The sequence below is a fragment of the Salvelinus namaycush genome, chromosome 42 (assembly GCF_016432855.1).
Source record: "Salvelinus namaycush isolate Seneca chromosome 42, SaNama_1.0, whole genome shotgun sequence".
Lineage (NCBI taxonomy): Eukaryota > Metazoa > Chordata > Actinopteri > Salmoniformes > Salmonidae > Salvelinus > Salvelinus namaycush.
In genome coordinates, this window is record NC_052348.1 from 14,595,098 (window position 1) to 14,620,359 (window position 25,262).

The window sequence follows — 25,262 nt, forward strand, 5'->3', positions numbered from 1 at the left end:
AAAGGTTGGAACCTAGGAAGAAACCTAGAGAGGAACCAGGCTCTAAGGGGTGGCCAGTCCTTTTCTGGCTATGCCGGTTGGAAATTATAACAGTACATGGCCAAGATGTTCAAATGTTCATAGATGACCAGCAGAGTCAGATAATAATAATCGCAGTGGTTGTAGAGGGTGCAACAGGTCAGCATGTCACGTTCCTGACCTATTTCTGTTAGTTTGTTGTATGTGTTAGTTGGTCAGGACGTGAGGTTGGGTGGGCATTCTATGTTTTCTGTTTCTGTGTTGGTTTTGGGTTGCCTGGTATGGCTCTTAATTAGAGGCAGGTGTTTGGCGTTCCTCTAATTAAGAGTCATATTTAGGTAGGCGTTGTCACAGTGTTCGTTGTGGGTGATTGTCTTCCGTATCTGTGTTATGTTTTGCACCATACGGGACTGTTCGGTTGTTCGTTCGTTTTTGATGTAGTCTGTTCCTGTCCGTGAGTTTTACGTTTTAGTTAAGTAAGTTCATGTTCAGGTTTTCGTCTACGTCGTTTTCTTGTTTTGTATTTTGAAAGTGTTTGTTTTCGTGTTGCCATCGTCGTTATAAATAAAGAGATGGCTTATTTCCCGAATGCTGCGTATTGGTCCACTGATCCTTCTCTCCTCTCCTCGTCCGAGGATGAGGAGAGCGACAGCCCTTACAGAATCACCCACCACGCTAGGACCAAGCGGCAAGGGAAAACTCAACGGAGTAAGGGACAGGAAAAGAAGGAGCAATGGACATGGGACGATATATTGGACGGAAAGGGTTGCTACACATGGGAGGAGATCCTGGCTGGTAGGGATCGCCTCCCATGGGAACAGCTGGAGGCACTGAGGAGAGCAGAGGCTACCGGAGATTATGAGGGAACGCGTCTGGCACGGAAGCCCAAAAAGCCCGTGAGTAACACCCAAAAATTTCTTGGGGGGGGGCTAAGAGGTAGTGGGCCAAGGGCAGGTAGGAGACCTGCGCCCACTTCCCAGGCTTACCGTGGAGAGCGGGAGTACGGGCAGGCGCCGTGTTACGCAGTAGAGCGCACGGTGTCTCCTGTACGAGTGCATAGCCCAGTGCGGGTTATTCCACCTCCCCGCACTGGTAGGGCTAGATTGGGTATTGAGCCAGGTGTCATGAGGCCGGCTCAACGCGTCTGGTCTCCAGTGCGTCTCCTTGGGCCGGCATACATGGCACCTGCCTTACGCATGGTTTCCCCGGTTCGCCTACATAGGCCGGTGCGGGTTATTCCACCTCCCCGCACTGGTCGGGCGACCGGGAGTATTCAACCAGGTAAGGTTGGGCAGGCTCAATGCTCAAGAGTGCCAGTACGCCTCCACGGTCCGGTATTTCCGGCGCCACCTCCCCGCCCCAGCCTAGTACCTACAGTGCCTACACTACGCACTAGGCTACCAGTGCGTCTCCTGAGCCCTGTTCCTCCTCCACGCACTCTCCCTGTAGTGCGTGTATCCAGTTCGGTGCCTCCAGATCCGGCACCACGCACTAAGCCTCCTGTGCGTCTCCAGAGCCCTGTACACACTGTATCTTCTCCCCCTACTAATCCTGATGTGCTTGTCCTCAGCCCGGTGTCACCAGTGCCGGTACCACGCACCAGGTATAGAGTGGGCTTTGAGAGTACAGTGTGCCCTGTCCCTGCTCCCCGCACTAGCATGAAGGTGCGTGTCCTTAGCCCGGTGCCTCCAGTTCCGGCACCACGCACCAGGTCTACAGTGCGCCTTATCCGGCCAGAGCCATCCGTCTCACCAGCGCCATCTGAGCCATCCGTCTCACCAGCGCCATCTGAGCCATCCGTCTCCCCAGCGCCATCTGAGCCATCCGTCTCCCCAGCGCCGTCTGAGCCATCCGTCTGCAATGAGCCTGCAAAGCCGCCCGTCTGCCATGAGCCTGCAAAGCCGCCCGTCTGCCATGAGCCTACAGAGCCGTCCGCCAGACAGGAGCCGCTAGAGCCGCCCGCCAGACAGGAGCCGCTAGAGCCGCCCGTCAGACAGGATCTGCCAGAGCCGCCAACCAGACAGGATCTGCCAGAGCCGCCAACCAGACAGGATCTGCCAGAGCCGCCAACTAGACAGGATCTGCCAGAGCCGCCAACCAGACAGGATCTGCCAGAGCCGCCAATCTGCCATGAGCGTCGTGAGCCGTCAGCCTGCCATGAGCGTCGAGAGCCGTCAGCCAGCCATGAGCGTCGAGAGCCGTCAGCCAGCCATGAGCGTCGAGAGCCGTCAGCCAGCCATGAGCGTCGAGAGCCGTCAGCCAGCCATGAGCGTCGAGAGCCGTCAGCCAGCCATGAGCGTCGAGAGCCGTCAGCCAGCCATGAGCGTCGAGAGCCGTCAGCCAGCCATGAGCGTCGAGAGCCGTCAGCCTGCCATGAGCGTCCAGATTCGTCAGTCAGCCATGAGCTGCCCTTCAGCCAGCAACGGCTATATACCCAGAACTGCCCCTCAGTCCAGAGCTGTCTCTCTGTCCGGAGCTGCCTTTCAGTCCGGAGTTGCCCCTCTATCATGATCTCCCTCTCTATCTTGATCTACCTCTTTATTCTTATCTATCCCTCTGTCTGGTGCTATCCCTCTGTCTTGATCAATCTCTCTGTCCCGGTGCTGTCCCTGTCATTTATGTTACTAAGAGGATTTTGTGGGGGTAAATTGAGGGTGGACATTTGTAGGGGGAGAGGGAGGCTAGGATTGATTATGGTGGGGTGGGGACCTCGCCCGGAGCCTGAGCCACCACCGTGGTCAGATGCCCACCCAGACCCTCCCCTAGACTTTGTGCTGGTGCGCCCGGAGTTCGCACCTTATGGGGGGGGTTATGTCACGTTCCTGACCTATTTCTGTTAGTTTGTTGTATGTGTTAGTTGGTCAGGACGTGAGGTTGGGTGGGCATTCTATGTTTTCTGTTTCTGTGTTGGTTTTGGGTTGCCTGGTATGGCTCTTAATTAGAGGCAGGTGTTTGGCGTTCCTCTAATTAAGAGTCATATTTAGGTAGGCGTTGTCACAGTGTTCGTTGTGGGTGATTGTCTTCCGTATCTGTGTTATGTTTTGCACCATACGGGACTGTTCGGTTGTTCGTTCGTTTTTGATGTAGTCTGTTCCTGTCCGTGAGTTTTACGTTTTAGTTAAGTAAGTTCATGTTCAGGTTTTCGTCTACGTCGTTTTCTTGTTTTGTATTTTGAAAGTGTTTGTTTTCGTGTTGCCATCGTCGTTATAAATAAAGAGATGGCTTATTTCCCGAATGCTGCGTATTGGTCCACTGATCCTTCTCTCCTCTCCTCCTCCGAGGATGAGGAGAGCGACAGCCCTTACACAGCACCTCAGGAGTAAATGTCAGTTAGCTTTTCATAGCCGATCATTCAGAGTTAGAGACAGCAGGTTCGGTAGAGAGAGAGTTGAAAACAGCAGGTCTCCGGGACAAAGTAGCACATCTGGTGAACAGGTCAGGGTTCCATAGCCGCAGGCAGAACAGTTGAAACTGGAGCAGCAGCACGACCAGGTGGACTGGGGACAGCAAGGAGTCATCAGGCCAGGTACTATTGAGGCATGGTCCTTGGGCTTAGGTCCTCAGAGAGAAAGAGAGAAGGAGAAAGAGAAAGATAGAAAAAGAGAGAGAGAATTAGAGAGAGCATACTTAAATTCACATAGGACACCGTATAAGACAGGAGAAATACTCTAGATATAACAGACTGACCCTAGCCCCCCGACACAAAGTATTGCAGCATAAATACTGGAGCCTGACACAGGAGGGGTCGGGAGACACTGTGGCCCCGTCCGACGATACCCCCGGACAGGGCCAACCAGGCAGGATATAACCCCACCCACGTTGCCAAAGCACAGCCCCCATACCAATAGAGGGATATCTTCAACCACCAACTTACTACCCTGAGACAAGGCCGAGTATAGCCCACGAAGATCTCGCCCACGGCACGAACCCGAGGGGGCGCCAACCCGGACAGGAAGATCACGTCAGTGACTCAACTCACTCAAGTGACCCACACCTCCTAGAGACGGCATGGAAGAGCACCAGTAAGCCAGTGACTCAGCCCCCGTAATAGGGTTAGAGGCAGAGAATCCCAGTGGAGAGAGGGGAACCGGCCAGGCAGAGACAGCAAGGGCAGTTCGTCGCTCCAGTGCCTTTCCGTTCACCTTCACACTCCTGAGCCAGACTACACTCAATCATAGGACCTACTGAAGAGATGAGTCTTCAATAAAGACTTAAAGGTCGAGACCGAGTCTGCATCTTTCACATGGGTAGGCAGACCATTCCATAAAAATGGAGCTCTATAAAGCCCTGCCTCCAGCTGTTTTCTTAGAAATTCAAGGGACAGTAAGGAGGCCTGCGTCTTGTGACCATAGCATACATGTAGGTATGTACGGTAGGAACAAATCGGAAAAATAGGTAGGAGCAGGCCCATGTAATGCTTTGTAGGTTAGCAGTAAAACCTTGAAATCAGCCCTAGCCTTAACAGGAAGCCAGAGTAGAGAGGCTAGCAGTGGAGTAATATGTTCAAATTATTTGGTTCTAGTCAAGATTCTAGCAGCCGTGTTCAGCACTAACTGAAGTTTATTTAGTGCTTTATCCGGGTAGCTGGAAAGTAGAGCATTGCCGTAGTCTAATCTAGAAGTGATAAAAGCATGGCTACGTGTTTCTGCATAATCTTTGGAGAGAAAGTTTCAGATTTTTGCAATGTTACGAAGATAAAAAAAAGCTGTCCTTGAAATATTCTTGATATGTTTGTCAAAACAGAGATCAGGGTTCAATAGTAATGCCGAGGTCCTTCACGGTTTTATTTGAGATGACTGTACAACCGTCAAGATGAATTGTCAGATCCAACAGAAGATCTCTTTGTTTCCTGGGACCTAGAACTAGCATCTCTGTTTTGTCCAAGTTTAAAGTAAAAAATCCACTTTAAGTTTACATCTGCAAAAAGAGGATTCTGAGATAATTGGCTTTAAAGTTCCGAACCCTCATTGGCTTGAATGGTGTCAGTGATGTGTATCTTGTATTCTTTGGAACTTAACAACATGAATTGGGGTATTTAGAGTACTATATAGGTAGAGAACATTGAACAGAACAAGGCTAATGTCAATAATTCAATTTTGACAAAAATGAACCTTATAGTCCTAAACTCTCGATGGTTGTAATGGGAAAATTTGTAAGATGGGGAAAATATACATTACCGGAAAGCATGAGTCATGTAAGCTTCTGCCTGGACCTCAATTTGACTTCACCTTAGTGGAACGAACAACTGCTGCAAAAGTCAAGCATGACATAGACAGTAGGAATTCCCAATCTCTTCTCGGGAGGAAAGAGAGGGATTTTGAGAATACACTTCGGCTTTGTTCTCCATCCATCATGGGTCATTAAGGGTCTGTCATCGTGTGCCTGTCCCCAGGATGGTGAGGTGAGACCTGGCAGCAGCAGGAGCGGAATGCCCTGGCCCCTGCCCAACCTCTCTCTGTTTACCAACGGCCATCATTAAGAGCATGGCCCCAAGGGAACAGAGAAGGTAAACCTCACACAACTAGGCCATTGATACAGTACAGTCAAGCTAATGAGTCAGTCAGCACTATGCCATGTGTTATATACTGTTACTGTACTGTGACTCAACAGCTATGGCTAATGCTAACACTAGGCTAATGCTAGGCTTGTGCTAATGCTAGGCTAATCTTAGGGTAATGACCCTTATTAGCAGCATCCACAGGCAGCACATACACTCAGCACAACTCTTTTGGCAGTCACTGCTAGCATTTTCTACTTAGCATTTAACCCCTGGAACAATCTAATGGTCCATAATGAACTACAGTACTGCCTGGGTTGGATGACAACTGGAGAGGAAACCCTATCCTGCTTGGAGCGAAACAGAAATAGTTTCTTAAACCGTAGAAATTAAGTAAATAACCATTGGGGTTATACAGTTATATAAAAAGCTTGGTTTGTTTGTTTCTATAGTTACACCATGTGGACACACCCACCGTTCCATTCCTATAACTGTCCAGACGAGCGGGGGTAATGCAGGACTTATTTAGGAGATGTAATGAAAGGACCTAGATGCAGAATGCATGCCATGCTGGGTATTCGGCACACGTTAAGGGGCGTTTGTCACGGGAGGAGGTTGCTAAGTGCCATGCAGTGTTGTCCGAAACGCGTCAGCATCTCCAGAAACAGTACAGCCTTTATTTTTATCAGCGTTATTTAAGGTATAAGTTCAGCAGCTCACCCAGAGGTCACCCACCCATGCATTGTTCAATGGGCCCCCTTATAAAAATCTCTTCCCGGGCGGACCGCGTGGTGCAGAGTTCTAAGGCACTGTATCGCAGTGCTACAGGGGTCACTACAGACCCGGGTTTGATCCCGGGCTGTATCACAATCGGCCATGATCGGGAGTCCCATAGGGCAGAAAACAGTTGGCCCAGCGTCTTCTGGGTTAGGGGAGAGTTCGGCCAGGGTAAGCCGTCATTGTAAATAAGAATTTGTTCTCAACTGATTTGCCTAGTTAAATAAAGGTAAAAAAATACATTTTAAAAAATGTACAAAAGATTTATGTCCAGTGCTTCCTATCCGCATTAAAGAGATTTATAGATTGAGCCCATTTCACCAGAAAGTGATTCAGTGACAGAACAGCCATATTAATCACTTGAAACTGTATTTCATTTGTACCAGCTGTGGTAGATTGAATGAATGAGAAATTATTGCTACACTTACATTTCTAGAACAGTAAGTTTGGGTTTCTGCAATAATAATTCCTTATTCTCCTTGAATATACTTGGTAATCATGATAAAAGAGAAAGAAGTATAGAAGACTTGCGTTTTTTAAAATTGAAACTGTGGACCAACGTCATCATGATTATAGCTTAATAGCTATCATACACGTTACTCTATAAAAGGTCACTAAGTATATTTATCTTAACGTGACCTTGCGCCGCGCCATACCGAGGGTGCATTCTCACATTCTCCCTGGATCCCCAATCTGACCGCAACACGTCTCTCTGTGTCATGCTGTGTCATCGTGACCCACCATCATGAGAACCCAGCGAACCCTCATGCTTACTGTCGTCCAATCGTAGTTTAGATGAAAAATATAATAATCATAAAAAGACATTGACGTGAGAATGCTGAAGACCTGGCTGCTGGCGTAGATGCCTAGATCATGTGTCGCGTCATGAGATGAGATAAACTCCTCTCCATCTCTCCATATCCAGGGAAGACGGGCCTCGGAGGGGCTTTCCATCATTGCATGGCTTTAAATCTGATGCCAGTGACAGCCCACCGCAAAGGATATATTTGGACTTTCTACTAATAATTTATAGGAAAGGTCATCCAGTGCCTTTTTAACTACAGTAGAGACATGGTCTATCGAATTCTGCAGGTCACTTCCAATCATCAGTAATATAGCCTAGCTATAAACTATTATGACAAGAATCATAAATATGATATTTACTCATACACATATGGAAAGCCTGCTTCCTCTCTAGGTTTCTTCATACTTGGGAGTTTTTCCTGGACACTTTGGTTCTGCTTCTGCTTGGACTTTGGGGTCTAGGAGTGGTTATTGTAATTTATAGATTGATTGACTGATTGATTGAAATGGCTTTTTGCTTACTGTATCTGTCTGATTGTAACATAAGCTGTTTCTAGTCTTGTGTCATTAAAGGAAGGGGTTTGTTAGGGGATGAGGCCAGTGTCCCAGTGTCACTGTCACCCCACCTGTCCTGCTAGGCCAGCTGATGTCAGGTGCTGGGTGGTTCTCAGTCTGTGACAGAGAGCAGTTTGGTGCCGGGGTGTCCCAGAGACCTGACCCTAAAGGGCACCAACCCCGTGAACAGATCATAAACCGCCACATGACCAGGTCATACATGTCACATTGTTTAACTTATTGAGGCGTTCAATATTTTCCCTGTAGGCCTGTATACCTGGTGCCATTTTGTTTTGCTGTTGACAGTTGCAGTTGAAAATGTATTTTGTTCAAGGGTTAGGGTTAGGGTTAGGGTTAAGGTTAGGGTTAGGGTTAGGGTTAGGGTTAGGGTTAGGGTTAGTGTTGATGTTGAGTTAGGTCAATGTGTACTGTTTGAGTGGACTAAAAGGCTGAACATCCATTTTGTAAACTGATCCTCCAATCTCTACTGTTGTCCATGTCTATTTCCCAGGGATGAAGGATCATGTTAAAACATGGCTCATGTTACCAATAAAATCCTCTCCCTTAGTTAATTTTATATTACACAGGCGTCATATGGAGGACTACATTCAGTGCATTCAGAAAGTATTCAGACTGCTTCCTTTATTCAACATTTTGTTACATTACAAACCTATTCTAAAATGGATTAAATACATGTTTTTCCTCGTCAATCCAACACACAATACCCCATAATGACGAAGCGAAAACAGGTATTTAGACATTTTAGCAAATGTTTTAAAAAATAAAACAATTCAGACCCTTTGCTATGAGACTCGAAATTGAGCTCAGGTGCATCCTGTTTCCATTGATCATCCTTGAGATGTTTCTAAAACCTGATTGGAGTCCACCTGGGGTAAATTCAATTGATTGGACATGATTTGGAAAGGCACACACCTGTTTATATAAGGTTGACAGTGCAGGTCAGAGCAAAAACCAAGCCATGAGGTCGAAGTAATTGTCCGTAGAGCTCCCGAGACAGGATTGTGTCGAGGCACATATCTTGGGGAAGGGTACCAAAACATGTCTGCAGCATTGAAGGTCCCCAAGAACACAGTGGCCATCATTCTTACATGGAAGAAGTTTGGAACCACCAATACTCTTCCTAGGCTGGCCACCCGGCCAAACTGAGCAATCGGGGGAGAAGGCCTTGGTCAGGCAGGTGACGAAGAACCCGATGGTCGCTGTGACAGAGCTCCAGAGTTCCTCTGTGGAGATAGGAGAACCTTCCAGAAGGACAACCATCTCTGCAGCACTCTACCAATCAGGCCTTTATGGTAGAGTGGCCAGACGGAAGCAACTTCTCAGTAAAAGGCACATGACAGCCCTCTTGGAGTTTGCCAAAAGGCACCTAAAAAAAGATTCTCTGGTCTGATGAAACCAAGATTGAACTGTTTGGCCTGAATGCCAAGTGTCAAGTCTGGAGGAAACCTGGCACCATCCCTACGGTGAAGCATGGTGGTGGCAGCATCATGCTGTGGGGATGTTTATCAGCGGGAGCTACTGGGAGACTAGTCAAGATTGAGGGAAAGATGAACGGAACAAAGTACAGAGGTCCTTGATTAAAAAAGACCTGCTCCAGGGTGCTCAGGACCTCAGACTGGGGCGAAGGTTCACCTTCCAACAGGAAAATGACCCTAAGCACACAGCCAAGACAACGCAGGAGTGACTTTGGGACAAGTCTCTGAATATCCTTGAAAGGCCCAGCCAGAGCCCGAACTTGAACCCAATCGAACATCTCTAGGGAGACCTGAAAATAGCTGTGCAGAGACGCTCCCCATCCAACTTGACAGAGCTTGAGAGGATCTGCAGAGTAGAATGGAGAAACTCCCCAAATACAGGTGTGCCTAGGCTCCCCCTCTTTTACACCGCTGCTACTTTCTGTTATCATCTATGCATAGTCACTTTAATAACTCTACCTACATGTACATATTACCTCAACTAACTGGTGCCTCCGCACATTGACTCTGTACCAGTTCCCCCTGTAAATAGTCTCACTATTGTTATTTTACTGCTACTCTCTTTTATCATCTATGCATAGTCACTTTAATAACTCTACCTACATGTACATATTACCTCAACTAACCGGTGCCCCCGCACATTGACTCTGTATCGGTACCCCCCTGTATATATTCACACTATTGTTATTTTACTGCTGCTCTTTAATTACTTGTTACTTTTATTTCTTATTCTTATCTGTATTTTTTTTTAATTGCCTTGTTGGTTAGAGGCTCATAAGTAAGCATTTCACTGTAAGGTCTATCTGTTGTATTCGGCGCATGTGACTAATAACATTTTATTTGATTGATTTGATTTGTAGCGTCATACCCAAGAAGACGCGAGGCTGTAATCGCTGCCAAAGGTGATTCAACAAAGTACTGAATAAATGGTCTGAATACTTATGTAAATGTGATATTTCCGTTTTTTTTATATATATACATTTGCAAAAAAAATCTAAACTTGTTTTTGCTTTGTCATTATGGGGTGTTGTGTGTAGATTGATGAGGGATAAAACAATTTAAGGTGGAAAGTCTTTCCAAATGCAGTGTATAGGATGTCTTGGGAACAACACTTAAAGGTTTTCTTTGTGCATATGTTGTCGAGTGTTTTCTGCTGCATTAAACATGAATGCTTTGTATGATGATATTCTAAACCTTATCAAATATCATCCCATGCAGCGAAAAATAGAATAGAAGCTTGTTAACCCCAAGGTGTGAGGGGTTGTGGTATGGTGATACACCAGGGCCCCTGAACACAGGAATAGAGTGGAGGGGAGGAAGAGGACATTACGTTACTGACCTTGGCTGTGGGTATTCTCTGGTAGCCTGTCTGTCAGGCCACAGTATGATAAGAGAGATGTATGTCATGGTTCATTAGCATTGGACCTGGCCCTTCTGAAAGACCCCACTGTTCACGTGAAGCACAATGTGAAATTACCATGGCGATCGCTGATGATATAGCCTATCAGAGCACCGAGTTGACTTCAAAGTGTCTCCGAAACTAATGGGGCAGGTTACCTGCCTACTTATACCTCATAATATCTGACCATGAAAATACCCTGAGGAAAACTTTATGTATGTGATATTTTAAAACTCTTGTTACTTTGTTTTTTGCATTTCATATTGAACTGATCATGTTAACTGACTAAAGGGGATTTTTTTTGTTTTCTATTTTGGTTGGAATGTAGTTCAATAACCGTAGTTCATGTAACCTGACCCTGGTTACCCAATAGAGGGCACTATCATCAGTGTTCCATAGTGTCATTGCCTTGCACTTGAAACGCTCCTGTTCAGTGTTTGATCATGTTTAATGCACAATGAAAGCCAACCTCTGAATCAGCACTGGTGTTTGAATCTGAAATATTTAACGTAATACTCCACAAAATCATCACATCCTCCTTAATCTAAGACCCATTCAAAATAAATACGCATTAATCAAACTGTGCCTTTATGTAAGGAGGTCTATTATCAATGTGTTTAGACCAGGGGTTCTTAAACTTTTTCAGCTCGAGACCCAAATGAGAAATTGATGTTGCTCCCGTGACCAAAATCGTCCTCCATCAACCCAAATTAAGAAGAAATAGTGTGTGATTATTTTCATAACCCTTCTCTCACATACATGCCCAGGGCCCACTTTGGGTCCCGACCCACATTAAAGCCAATTCTGCATGTGTTGTCTTGAAAACCTGGACACAGCATTTTTGGAGGTCTTCAACTGATGATTTAGGTTTCTTTTGGAGAGGGGGAGTTGTTTAGGTAGTTTGTTGTGGGGCAGAGGAGGATGGGGGTCTGAGACAGGGAAGGCTGGGGGGGTATAGAGGAGGAGGGAAGGCTGGGAGGGGATAGGCAGGGGGGTAAGAGAGAGGGGAGGGAGGGGATAGGCAGTGGGAAGAGAGCGGGGAGGGAGGGGATAGGCAAGGGGGAGAGGGGGGGGGGGGGGGGGTAGGCAAGGGTACTGGAGGGGCTGTCCAATGTGCTTTCTTAAATTAGCTGTTGGGGGCAGGAGGCATTCTCTCCGTGTTGTCAGAGGGAGGAGTCTGGGGGCGCTGTCACTGTCTACTGCTTCAGTATTACCTGCACCATAAGATCAACTACACTTTCCTGTGTGAGTGTGTGTGTGGACAGAGAGAGAGAAAGAGGGAGCAGAGAGAGAGAACAAGAGACCCAAGCTTCAACTTTTCAACTGCCAGAGTGGGGTTGACTTTTTCGCATCTTTTTTCTTCTCTGGAGATATTTGATTTGAAGGACATTTATTTCTGCTGAGTTATACAAAGTTGCAAGGCAACTGGCAGTGGACATGGCTGGTTGTCTGCAAAGGACAGGACTTTGTAAAGGGCAGGCACGTTTGTTGAGATGCCTCTTTGTGCTTTTCACTCTTGTCTTTTGCTTTTCTTCTGTGGACGCGGAGCCCCACCAATTCGATTCGGGTTTCCTTTACCGACAACGACAAGGACATAATGCTGACAGCATCATAGTGGCCAACAATGGCCTCCGTGTTCCCTTCGGGAAGTCTGTGTACCTGGACCCTGTTAATGACCTGGTGACTGAGGTGCAGCCCGGAGACCGCTGCTCCATCACGGTCCTGGAGAATGACCCACTGGCCCAAAAACCCGGAATGCTTAGTCCTAAGAAGTTCCCCTGTGCGTTTGGCGGTGATGAGGTGAAATACACTCATTTTGGCTCCCGGAGCCCCAGTAAAGACAGGGTGAAGCTGCAGCTACGCTACGACTCCCAGACGGACACGGTGGTCATCCCCTTCATGCTGGAGGTGGAGGTGGTCTTCCAGCAGCTGGAGGTCCTCACCAGGAACATGCCCCTGGCTGTGGACAAGCTCAACGGCAACAGCAACCTCATCGACAAAAAGGGCCTGGACTTTTCCTTTGAGGATGGTGTCACTCAGTGCAAGGTCGCCACGCTGGTCGGCGCCGGCGGTCTCCCCAGGTATGGCACCCTTTTAAATAACTCCACTAATGGCCAGATGATGGACTGTGATGAGTTTCTTAAGCAAGGCATTCGCTACAAGCACACATCCACCACCAACTCTCCTAACAGAGACTATATCCCCATGTTGGTAGAGCTGCAGGATAATGAGGGAAACACCATTATGCAGGAGCATTTCCAGATCATGGTTAGAATCAGAGAGGGTACAGAGAACACCCCTCCTAAGCCTAGTTTTGTTGCTATGATGATGATGGAGATTGATCAGTTTGTGATGACAGCTATCACCAGTGATATGTTGGCTGCCGAGGATGTTGAATCTGATCCAGACGACTTAATCTTTAACATTACTTCCCCCCTGGGCCATCAGCAAGGCTACATCATCAGTACAGATGATCAGAACCTCCCCATCACCTCGTTCTACCAGAGAGACATTAAAGATTTGAAGATAGCCTATAAGCCTCCGTCCGAGGATTCAGAAGTAGAGAGGATTTTCCAGCTCGAGTTTGAAATTGTAGATACAGAGGGCGCCGTCTCTGATACGTTTGCCTTTATGATTGTGGTGAAGCCTATGAATACTCTTGCTCCCGTAGCAACCAAGAACACAGGGCAGCTTTTGTTTGAGGGCCAGTCCAGAACTCTCTCCAGCTCTCACAACTTAGAGATCAGTGATGAAGATAACCTGGACAATGTGAAAATCACAGTAGTGGACGGCTTGAAGCACGGCGAGCTGACGGTGCTCGGCGCACGCAGGAAATTCTTCACACCTGCCGATTTAGATGCCGGCATCGTGGTTTACCAGCACGACGGCAGCGACACCTACAGCGACAACATCATTTTTAGAATGACTGATGGCAGCAATGAGGTCGAGTTTTTGTTCCCTATCACTATAGCCCCCACTGACGATGAACCCCCTATTATCAATGCAAACACCGGCCTGGTGCTTTTCAAGAATGAAATCATGCAGATTTCCCCCTTCATTCTGAGCGCCACAGACATAGACTCAGAGGATTCTACCATTAAATTCATCCTTGAGGCCCCGTACTCCACTGTAGGGGAGCTTATCCTCAGACAAGTGGAGCCTCCCTCTAACCCCTCTCTCTGGAAGTTCAGTGAGACAGATGAGATGTTTGAACAGGTGGTGACCGAATGTTTCCAGCAGGACATTCTAGATGGGAAGCTCTTCTACCGCCACATTGGGCCTCACAGCACCACCACTGTGATGGATCAGTTTGTGTTCCGCGTCCAAGACGACAATAACCCACCAAACCAGTCCGGTGAGCATACCTTCACCATTAAAATCCACCCGGTGGATGACCTCCCACCAGAGCTCTACCCAGGGACCACGCTTCACATGACAGTGCAAGAGTATGAGCTGACTCACTTCAAGAAGACGTTTTTGCGTTACACAGATTTGGACTCGGATGACAGGGATCTGAAATACACCGTCATAAAGCCCCCCACTGACACAGACGAGAACAACCCGGCCCCCCTGGGTAACATTGTTCTGACTGACAGTCCCGACTCTGTGATCAGTGAGTTCACACAGGCGCAGGTCAACCACCACAAAGTGGCCTACAAGCCTCCAGACCAGGAACTGGGTATCACTCCAAAAGTCCCTCAGTTCACATTCATTGTGGAGGATACTGCTGGGAATACAGTAGATGGACTATTCACTATTTTCTTACAGCCCGTTGACAACAAGCCTCCCTTTATCACCAACACTGGTTTCACTTGCCAGGAGAGAAGCACGTACATCATCACTAAGAAGGAGCTCGATGCCACAGACCAGGACACAGAATATGAAAATATTCTATTCACTGTGACCCAGATTCCTCGCTATGGGCAGTTGCAGTATTTAGGGATCGATATGTCGAATAGTGAGACATTTGTCCTGGATGACATCGAAAATGGCCATATTGCCTACATCCATGGCGGGGAGGAAAGCCTCAGTGACGTTATCAAGTGTGACGTCAGCGACGGCTTCCATGAGGTACCTATCATCATCAAGATCTCCATTAACCCAGTTGATGACAAGACCCCCACCATCATGCTCCCTGCTGGCCTTCTAGGGGCATCCATCGATGTCCTGGAGAACGGGGCAACTGAAATCACCAGCAACGTCATCCAGGGCCATGACGAAGACACTGACGACCTCATGCTGACCTTCATCGTTGAGGAGCCCCCCAGGCTCGGTGAGATCCTGGTGAGCGGTGCCCGCGCCGAGAGGTTCACCCAACAGGACATCATCAACGGCGTGGTGATGTATGCCCACACTAGTGGTGAGATCGGCTCCTTCAAAGAGCATGACTCCTTCAACCTCACCATCTCCGACATGTCCGATGAATGGGTCGTCGGGGGCAACAAGGTCCAAGGAGTCCGGGTGCTCGTCACCATCCTGCCCGTCGACAGCATCCCACCCATCGTCAGCGTCGGGGAGCAGTTTGTGGTGATAGAAGGGGAGAAGAACGTCATTACTCTGGATCACGTTATGACTGAGGATATGGACACAGACAACAATGACATCCTGTGCACCGTTATTGTCCAATCAACATCCGGGTACGTGGAGAATATCTCCCCAGCTCCAGGTTCTGAGAAGTCCAGAGCAGGCACCGCCATCACCGCCTTCAGCTTCAAAGATGTCTTCCTCGGTCATATCTACTATGTCCAGAGCATCCACAAAGGTGTGGAGCCTGTGGAAGACAGGTTTACCTTCCGTTGCTCCGACGGCATCAACTTCTCTGATCGCCACTTTTTCCCCATCGTCATCATCCCTGCCAATGATGAGAAACCAGAGATCTTCATCCGTGAGTTTGTCGTGATGGAGGGCATGAGTCTGGTCATCGACACACCCATCCTGAATGCGGCCGATGCAGATATTCCAGGGGACGAACTGGAGTTTGAGATCATAAAGAACCCCAAGCATGGCAAGATAGTTCAGCAGCTTACAACGGGAACAGTCCCTGTTGTCAGGCTCTCATTGGAACAGATCAATGAGGCCTCCAACATCATCTACGAACACGACGACTCAGAGACCAAAGAAGACAGCTTCGAAGTTAGGCTCACAGACGGGAAACACACAGTGGAGAAGAAGATTCTCATCATGGTGATTCCTGTCGATGACGAGACACCGAGAATGGCCATCAATGACGGACTGGAGGTTGAGATTGGAGAAACCAAAATAATCAACAACAGAGTCATGAAGGCTACTGATCTGGACTCGGAAGACAAAGAGCTCATCTACGTTGTGCGCTACGGCCCAAGCCAAGGCTATCTCCAGCGTATCACCAAGTTCGGACACGTTGTGGGCAACATCACCCTCGACATGAACTTCACCCAAGACGAAGTCGACAAAAACCTGATCCAGTATGTGCATACGGGCCAGGAGGGTGTCCGTGACCTGCTTAAGTTCGACGTTACCGACGGCATTAACCCCCTTATCGACCGATACTTCTACATCAACATCGGAAGCATCGACATGGTTTTCCCCGATGTCATCAACAAAGGCGTGACCCTAAAAGAAGGGGGCAAAGTGACTCTCACCACTGACCTGCTCAGCACCACTGACATCAACAGCCCGGATGAGTTCCTCAGCTTTAGCATCACACGTGCCCCTAGCAGAGGCCATCTTGAATGCACTGACCTCCCAGGTGTGCCCATCTCCACCTTCACCCAGCTGCAGCTGGCCGGCAACAAGATCTACTACATCCACACCTCAGACGATGAGATGAAGATGGATAGCTTTGAGTTCGAGGTGACGGACGGCTACAACCCGGTCTTCCGCACCTTCAGAGTGTCCATCACGGACGTGGACAACAAGAAACCTGTCCTGAGCGTCCACAAGCTGCTTTTGGGAGAGGGCGAAAACAAGCTCATCACCCCATTCGAGTTGACCGTGGAGGACCGTGACACCCCAGACAACCTGCTGCGCTTTGTGGTCACCCAGGTGCCGGTTCATGGCCAGTTGCTGTTCAACGGCACCCAGCCAATCAACACCTTCACCAAGCAGGACCTGAACGAGAACCTCATCACCTACAAGCACGATGGCACCGAGTCCAACGAGGACAGCTTCTCGTTCACCGTCACCGACGGCACACACAACGACTTCTACGTATTCCCTGATACCGTGTACGAGACACGTAAGCCTCAGATGATGACCATTCACATCAGCACTATTGACAATGGGGTCCCCCAGATCGTGGTCAACAAGGCTGCCCCGTCCCTAAGGGTTCTGCATAGCGGCCACCTTGGCTTCCTGATCACCAGCAAGGCCCTGAAGTCCGAGGATCGAGACAGTCCTCACAAAGTCCTCAAGTACTCCGTGGCCGAGGCCCCACAGCACGGCTTCATCATGAACACCGCCCTGGGCAATGACAGCATCAAGGCCTTCACACAAGGTAAGACTAGCGTTTAATATTACATATATAAAAATTTAAAACACAATTGAGGAAAAAGTGAACGAACATTCAAAACAATTAAAATCTGACAAATGTCCTTTTTTTTCATTTTGTATTTTAAATTGATTGAAGTTCTGTACTTTGGGAAAATTCTGTTTACAATATCAGTAAGACCAGTATTCACACTCCTGCCAGAATCAGTATTGTAATGCCTTTGTTTTTGGCATAATCTAAAGTGATGCCTGAGGGCTGTAAGTAACCTTCAGCAGAAAGTGGAGTAATCATCTCAGATGTTCTAAAGAATGTAGAGATTCTCCTCCTTACATTTCCAATTCACCCTTTCATGTCATCAGCTGATATCGACGAAATGAAGATTTGCTACGTGCTGCTTGATGGTAGCAACGCCACAAGTGATATCTTCTACTTCACAGTAGAGGATAAAGGTAAGACCCTCTTTTTTAATATTTGAACCTCATGCTCATTGACGTTGTCGTGTCCCATTGCTGCAGACTTATATCACATGGCCTGTAGGCGTTCTTTTCGGCTTCAGCCTTCTTTTAAGATTGAATGTCTCTTTGAGATTGAATCTTCCTGCTCTCTGTCAATCTCCAAAGTGTTTGCATCACAAAGACTTAAACGCAGTTCGCCATGACTGACAGCTTGCACAGAGCCCCTTCTCTCTCCCCGCCCCACTGCTGAGGGTGGCAGGTTTAAAGGAGGTTTAAAGAAGGGGTAGAAGAGGTCAGTGGGGACATGGGCCAAACAGTGTCCCTGGGTGTGTTAGTAGTGAAAGAGATGGAACACCCGGCAATTAAAAAAGCTCTGAACTTTATTGTATCATGAACAATGGGGGTTTTCCTTTGTGGTTTTTGTCCTGGGTTTCCTTCAGTGTTTGAAGTGATAGCATGAAACCAAATTTGCCACCTTCAATGCCTCCAAGGCATTCCAAGTATTCATCAAACCATATGTCCGTTTTTATGGAAATCGATCCTAGATAAGTGAGAATAGCATGAGCCTTTGACCCTGTGTGTAGAGGAAACTACTAATTTTGAACAGCAGTTTTGTAAGGATCAAGGTGACTGTTAAGGTCCTGACCTGCTTCATTGCTTCTCTGGGTTAGTGGAACAGAAACGTGTGGCTTCTCAGACACACGTAACTATTTCATAGTGAAGTTAGCAAGTTTTGCATCACAATCCAAAATTCTCATGGAATCGTTTCAAGTGCTTCTATTTTTTGGATTCTATTTTCTGTTTGACTTGTCATCACCATCCGATATGGTCTTCTGCGTTTTGCTGCCAGATCCATTCCTTACCTTCTCTAGGGATCCTTCGCTTGGGAGGCTTTGGATTTCAGTAGCTGTGTGTATTTATATTCCCCTGGAAATTAACTTTTGGTCCGATGTCATATGAACCGTACCTTATTGGATTTCATAACTATCCACACAGGTTGCATTTCTATCGTGACAATCCTATTGGTGTTTTCAGTATACAGTAATTAATATGCATGATTAGGATGTTAGTGTTTATATAACGTATCTTTTCTATCGTATTGTCGGTAGATTTCAACTATTGGAGTAAAGCATGTATATCATAAAATATGTTTTTGGTATCAAAGTATATTCTACATATTCTACACATTTGCGTATCACACACAGGCTGTAGAGTTTGGAAATGAATCAATTGTTGGATATTCGTTTGCGATTTGTTGTGGTTCACTTCGTCCAAAGTACCATTATGGACCTACTTTAACTGCATCACAGACATAAACAGCGAATGCAAAGCAAAGTAACAAAATATAGCAGGTGGGGATGGGGGCATGCGTTGCTATTTTAACATCAGCTGTAAATGCTTAACACATTCTGAGCTTTTGAAATGCATCCCTCCTTGACACACTGTAAGAAAAGTTTGGGCTATTTTTATGCTGGATTGAGGACTAGCTAGCTAGCACAATATCATCATCATCGTCATCACCATGGTTGTTGGCCAAGGAGGGTTTAGGTGTCATGGCCTTTTGGTCAATTCCTCTTGTTGTTTTCACCAAGTTTAACCCCTCCTAAGTTAACCCTTTCATCTTCATGTTAGCATTCACTCCCAGTAATTAACTCTCCTGTTAGGACAGAGAATTGGCTGTGAGAACAGAGTGGGAGAAAGGTTGTTAACTAGTTTCTGAAGATATTGCACAACAAGGAATTCTTTTCCCGTACTGTCCCGATCCACACATGCTGAAATACTGAGACTTATTTTCTTAATTATTTATATTTTTTAATGCATGTGTCTTCCCAAAGTTTCCATATGTTTTGGATGGACACGTCCTCTTACTCTGCCAAAGCAGAACATGCTCAATTCCAGATGGCCATAAATGGCTGTCGCTCTCAGACAGTATAGCCTTAATGGATAATAGGGCTTTCTTTCTCAGGGCTGTCTGTAATTGAGGGTCTGGCTACAACAGGAAGGGGACACAAAGGCTTCAATTAGCTCCACAATCCCCTGTGTTTGTAGTGTAGTCTGTCCCACTGTCCTGTTTGAGATTCTAGCCAGCACATCTGAACCAGGTGCAGGGTTGGCTCTATACCTCTCTGCCATCTGTCTAATGGGACTTTGTTTCTGTCTGACTACGTTTAACATGTGCAGAGCACTGAGTCAGGGCTGGTAGGACACACACCACACACACACACACACACACACACACACACACACACACACACACACACACACACACACACACACACACACACACACCGAGTAACATCAAATAAAGGCATGAAAAGGGAACAATTGCCTGAGTCTGTTACTGGCATGTAGGAACAAGTTGACACAGCATTCTGTTGGTCAGTGAATATGCACATAAAAGTTTTGTGTTTTTTTATGTGTGTGAGAAACACCGCTGGACGTTCTAGATTCTATAGAATAAATGTCTGCAGCAGAAGTGACCATGAACAATACCTTAAAATGAATACTATTTACACCCTAAGTGTGCAAAATTCACATAGAAAATAGTCAAAATGGCTGCATTGTCTCCCTGTAGAGTTTTATTGCTGTATTGAAACAAAATGTCATAAATAATGTGTTATTGGTAAGAAGAGAAAGAGCGAGAGGTCAGGGTATTTCCCCTGGGTGTTGGTCAGGAGTGGGTGTTTTGGCCCGGCCCTAGCCTTTTGGGGGCCCTATGCGAGAGTGTAGAGACTTATTTTAGTTTTAAAGTTAATTTCCTGCAATTCTACACATTTGCCATTATTCGGCCATGATTACAACAAGTTTAAATAGCTGACTGGACTAACTTACCAATCTAAAAATTGTTAGCTGCCATGGGCTAAATGAGTGACTGTCAGTGACTGACATAATGAGAAAAAACTGCTCATGCACAACCAAATGTCGAAATTGCACCTTGTGTATTCTACTATTCTTACTCTCAATAGTATGTTGAGACCCTGACTGAATTCCTTTGAATTAAGCTCTCCCCTCATCCCTCACCTTGAGGGGAATGTAGTGATATAGCGTAGCATAGTGTTAGCATAACCTTTATGTGTGAAGTGGTGATGAAGCGTTAGCATACCTCAAGACAAAGGAGATGATTGTGGACTACAGGAAAAAGAGGACCGAGCACGCCCCCATTCTCATCGACGGGGCTGTAGTGGAGCAGGTTGAGAGCTTCAAGTTCCTTGGTGTCCACATCACCAACAAACTAACATGGTCCAAGCACACCAAGACAGTCGTGAAGCGGGCACGACAAAACCTATTCCCCCTCAGGAGACTGAAAAGATTTGGCATGGGTAATAAGATCCTCAAAAGGTTCTACAGCTGCACCATCGAGAGCATCCTGACTGGTTGCATCACTGCCTGGTATGGCAACTGCTCGGCCTCCGACCGCAAAGCACTACAGAGGGTAGTGCGAACGGCCCAGTACATCACTTGGGCCAAGCTTCCTGCCATCCAGGACCTCTATACCAGGCGGTGTCAGAGGAAGGCCCTAAAAATTGTCAAAGACTCCAGCCACCCTAATCATGGACTGTTCTCTCTGCTACCGCACGGCAAGCGGTACCAGAGCGCCAAGTCTAGGTCCAAGAGGGTTCTGAACAGCTTCTACCCCCAAGCCACAAGACTCCTGAACATCTAGTCAAATGGCTACCCAGACTATTTGCATTGACCTCGCTCTCCATACCACTGCCACTCTCTGTTGTCATCTATGCATAGTCACTTTAATAACTCTACCTACATGTACATACTACCTCAACTAACCGGTGCCCCCGCACATTGACTCTGTACCGGCATCCCCCTGTATATATTGTTATTTTTTACTGCTGTTCTTTAATTACTTTTTATCTCTTATTGTTATCTGTATTTTTTGAAATTGCACTGTTGGTTAGGGGCTCACTGTAAGGTCTACACCTGTTGTATTCGGCGCATGTGACTAATACAATTTGATTTGATTTGCTGGAGCGGTGTCACCCTGGCTACACCACAGCTGCCCAGGCCTTCCTGGGGCAAGTGGGCACATCTGTTGATTGGGGTTCTGACAAGGAGAGCCAGGCAGACTGAACTGGGTCCAGGCAGGCTGCACTGGGTCCAGGCAGGCTGAACTGGGTCCAGGCAGGCTGTACTGGGTCCAGGCAGGCTCAACTGGGTCTAGGCAGGCTCAACTGGGTCCAGGCAGGCTGTACTGGGTCCAGGCAGGCTCAACTGGGTCTAGGCAGGCTCAACTGGGTCCAGGCAGGCTGAACTGGGTCCAGGCAGGCTGAACTGGGTCCAGGCAGGGTGGCGGTGGCTCTGGTCCTGGGTGTTTTGGAGGGAGAGACCAGAAGAGAGAGGGGGTTCAGCTGAGTCAGATACTGTGTGAAATGTGCCTTTTACTCTATGTGGTACCACACCTTTTACACTTTCTAGCTGCACACCAAAATGAATACGGAAGTGTCATTACTGAGTTGAATCCTTTCATCATTCAGATGAACATGTTTCCAATGAGGAAATAGACCTGCAGATACATTGATAGTTGCAGCTGTCTTTAACCTTTTACTGCAGTGGGCTAAAGTTGCAGCTGTCTTTAACCTTTTAGGGTCATACAGAGTGTTTCTTGGTAGTCTTAAACAAATCTACTTTGAAACAAAAGTATACACCTCACACACATGGTTATGGGCTTAAAAAAAGAAGACACCTGTACCATGTCAGATATAGAGTTGAAATGTATTACATTTGGAGTTTGCATCTGACTATTGATCTAGTGTCAGCCCTCTGTTCTGTCACAATAACACAACTATTTGACATAGAAACACCGTCATTTCAGTTTATTTATTTTTTATAATGTTTATTAATTATGAAATTATGAAAAGTAGTGCACTATATAGAGAATTGGGTGCCATTTTGGAGGCATCCCATAGCTTTCTAAGGGACAGGCTTGTTAAACACATATCATCACAAACCTGCCTAGCAACACACGACCTCAGCCTCCCCAGACAGTCAGCCAATACCTACAGTATGTGTAGCGGTCCGGTATGCATCCTCCCTTTTCAATACATACTGTACCTGCCTTTTCTGTACCAGTATATGTGTCAAAGATTAGAAGTCTTGTCAAGCTACACATGAAAAAGAAAAGCACACTAGGAGCTCAGATGCAATAATTTAATAACCTAATATCCAACGTTTCAACAGACAACCTGTCTTCATCAGGGTATAATGACAAACACTGCGGGTCACTAGTTTATATAGTGTCAAAGGACACGCACAGGTGTCTGTAATCATGGCCAGGTGTGTCCTGATATCATTGGTTAATTCTCAGATGTAAAAATAACATATAAAAAACATGAATGGACAGCATACGATCATAGATACAATTTGGCTACATAGGCCTACAAACATTTACAATGAATAGCTAAATCACAATAATCACAAGAATGGCTTCAGATCAAAGTCTACGTTGAGACCGAAGGGAGCAAGGGTCTTTAAATTAAAGATCCAGGCAGCCTCTCGTTTTAACAATAAATTGTCGAGGTCACCCCCTCTCCTAGGGAGGGTGACATGTTCAATGCCATTATAACATGGGGACGAAATCAAGTGGTTGGCTTCCAAAAGGGGGGAAGCTACACACACATGTAAGTTACACAGTCTTGCATGCGATGGATGGGTACACACTCAATCTCCTTACCTTTAGAGACTTACAGTCTCCATGGTGGAGAGAGTGGTGATGGGGTGAGGAAAGGGGGATGAAAGAGGGAGGAAGGGGGAGGAAGGGGGGGAGGAAGTATTCCCCAGTCCCAGCAGGTGTCGAGAGACACAGAGGCAGCGGCGGCTCTACCCATAGCACGGCTGTGTGTGTGTGTGGGGGTTTAGTGATGACTTCCCAGTGTTTCTGCATTGTTCAAGAAAGGGGTCAGCAGTTGCCACACTGCGGGAAGTCTTGTCTCTTGAAATGGACAATGGCCACATTCCAAGTCCTGGTAGCATATGCTGTCCTTTTTCTGTCAGGACCCCAGAGGGAGGCCCTGCGGAGTGCCTGTTTAACGTTTCACCCTTCGGGGAGATCCGATGGACGGAGGAATGCGTAAATCATCAGTCAGCCCTGAGGAGTAGCAATTAAAACATGTAAATGCATTTTGGAAATGGTTGTTTAGAAACTGATGTCAATGTTATACAACAATAAGCAGACTGACTGAATCATAAGTGACAAACTCAGACAGGTTCCCTTCATTCAAGCCTTAATGTATTATTTGATGAGGGAATACCTTACCCCTTGAGGCCCATAAGGACCCAACCAGCCCACTGGTTCTGTTCTGAGGGGAGATTATGAGGGTTCTAAGGTGAGCTGAGGTATAGACCTACTCCCACATCTCCAGGCCTATGGCTATGTAGAGATTTCCTCTTCGTTGAGTGATGGACTCAAGGAGGAGTTGCTAGAACGGGTTAGAACGGTTAGGGTTAGGAGGACGGGGTATAATTACATTCACTACACAGATAACTGATTATTGATCTAGTGTCAGCCCTCCTTCCCTGCTGAAAGACACAGCAAAGCCCTGACCTGGAAGGGAGGGAATTCTGCCTCGCTCAAAATGGCCACCTTTGAATGTTTCCTCAACACTGTTTTTCTTATTGTTGGCTATCCCTGTGTGATAATAGGTTTATGACCAGGTGCTTGGATGAAAGGCAGTGTCATTCTATCATAAAAGGCTAGATGTATTTTTCAATGTCCATATAGCCTCTTCAGAATAAACTAGTCTAATGGCACAACTGTTGTTAGCCTCTGAGCTCTATCCCAGTAATGACGTTCAGTGTGTCAGTTGGGGTTACTCCTCTTCGGTCATCCAGGACTGTCTACAGACGAGTGGTCCATCAGGCCAGGGCCTACCCTGCCAGAGGCCAGTAGTAACCCCTTAAACAGAACAATGTCAGACTCGTCCAGACTCGCCCAGACTTCTGAAGGGGTTTTCTTCCTCCTTTGTCTTTTTACCTGTTGAACCAGGAAAGGCCCATTGAGACCTGGCCAAGAAGGCAGCAGCATCAATACAACATTACAACATTAAAAACATACAATCAGCATCAACAATGCAATACAATCAGCACAACAATACAATACAATCAGCACAACAATACAATACAATCAGCACAACAATACAATACAATCAGCACAACAACACAATACAATCAGCACAACAATACAATACAATCAGCACAACAATACAATACAATCAGCACAACAATACAATACAATCAGCACAACAATACAATACAATACAATCAGCACAACAACACAATACAATCAGAACAACAATACAATACAATCAGAACAACAATACAATACAATCAGAACAACAATACAATACAATCAGAACAACAATACAATACAATCAGCACAACAATACAATACAATCAGGACAACAATACAATACAATCACCACAACAATACAATACAATCAGCACAACAACACAATACAATCAGAACAACAATACAATACAATCAGGACAACAATACAATACAATCAGCACAACTATACGATGCAATCAGCGTAACAATACGACAACAATTTACACTCCTCCTGAACAAAGTCTTGCATCAGATGTTTAAGCTTATTCAGGTAGTTAGATAGATATGGGAAGTCTACATCAGAGTTTTAAGCTTATTCAGGTAGTTAGATAGATATGGGAAGTCTACATCAGATTTTTAAGCTTATTCAGGTAGTTAGATAGATATGGGAAGTCTACATCAGAGTTTTAAGCTTATTCAGGTAGTTAGATAGATATGGGAAGTCTACATCAG

At 46.5% G+C, this 25,262-nt stretch overlaps 1 protein-coding gene across 1 annotated transcript in view; it reads left to right on the forward strand.

The window, feature by feature from the left end:
- The first annotated feature begins 11,983 nt into the window (after positions 1-11,983).
- Positions 11,984-25,262, forward strand: part of LOC120034751 (FRAS1-related extracellular matrix protein 2-like) — a 55,478-nt gene continuing 42,199 nt past the window's right edge. The window contains exons 1-2 of the mRNA XM_038981356.1: positions 11,984-17,021; positions 17,375-17,464. Of these exons, the coding sequence (XP_038837284.1) occupies positions 11,984-17,021; positions 17,375-17,464 (5,128 nt within the window). The remainder of the gene's footprint in view (positions 17,022-17,374; positions 17,465-25,262) is intronic.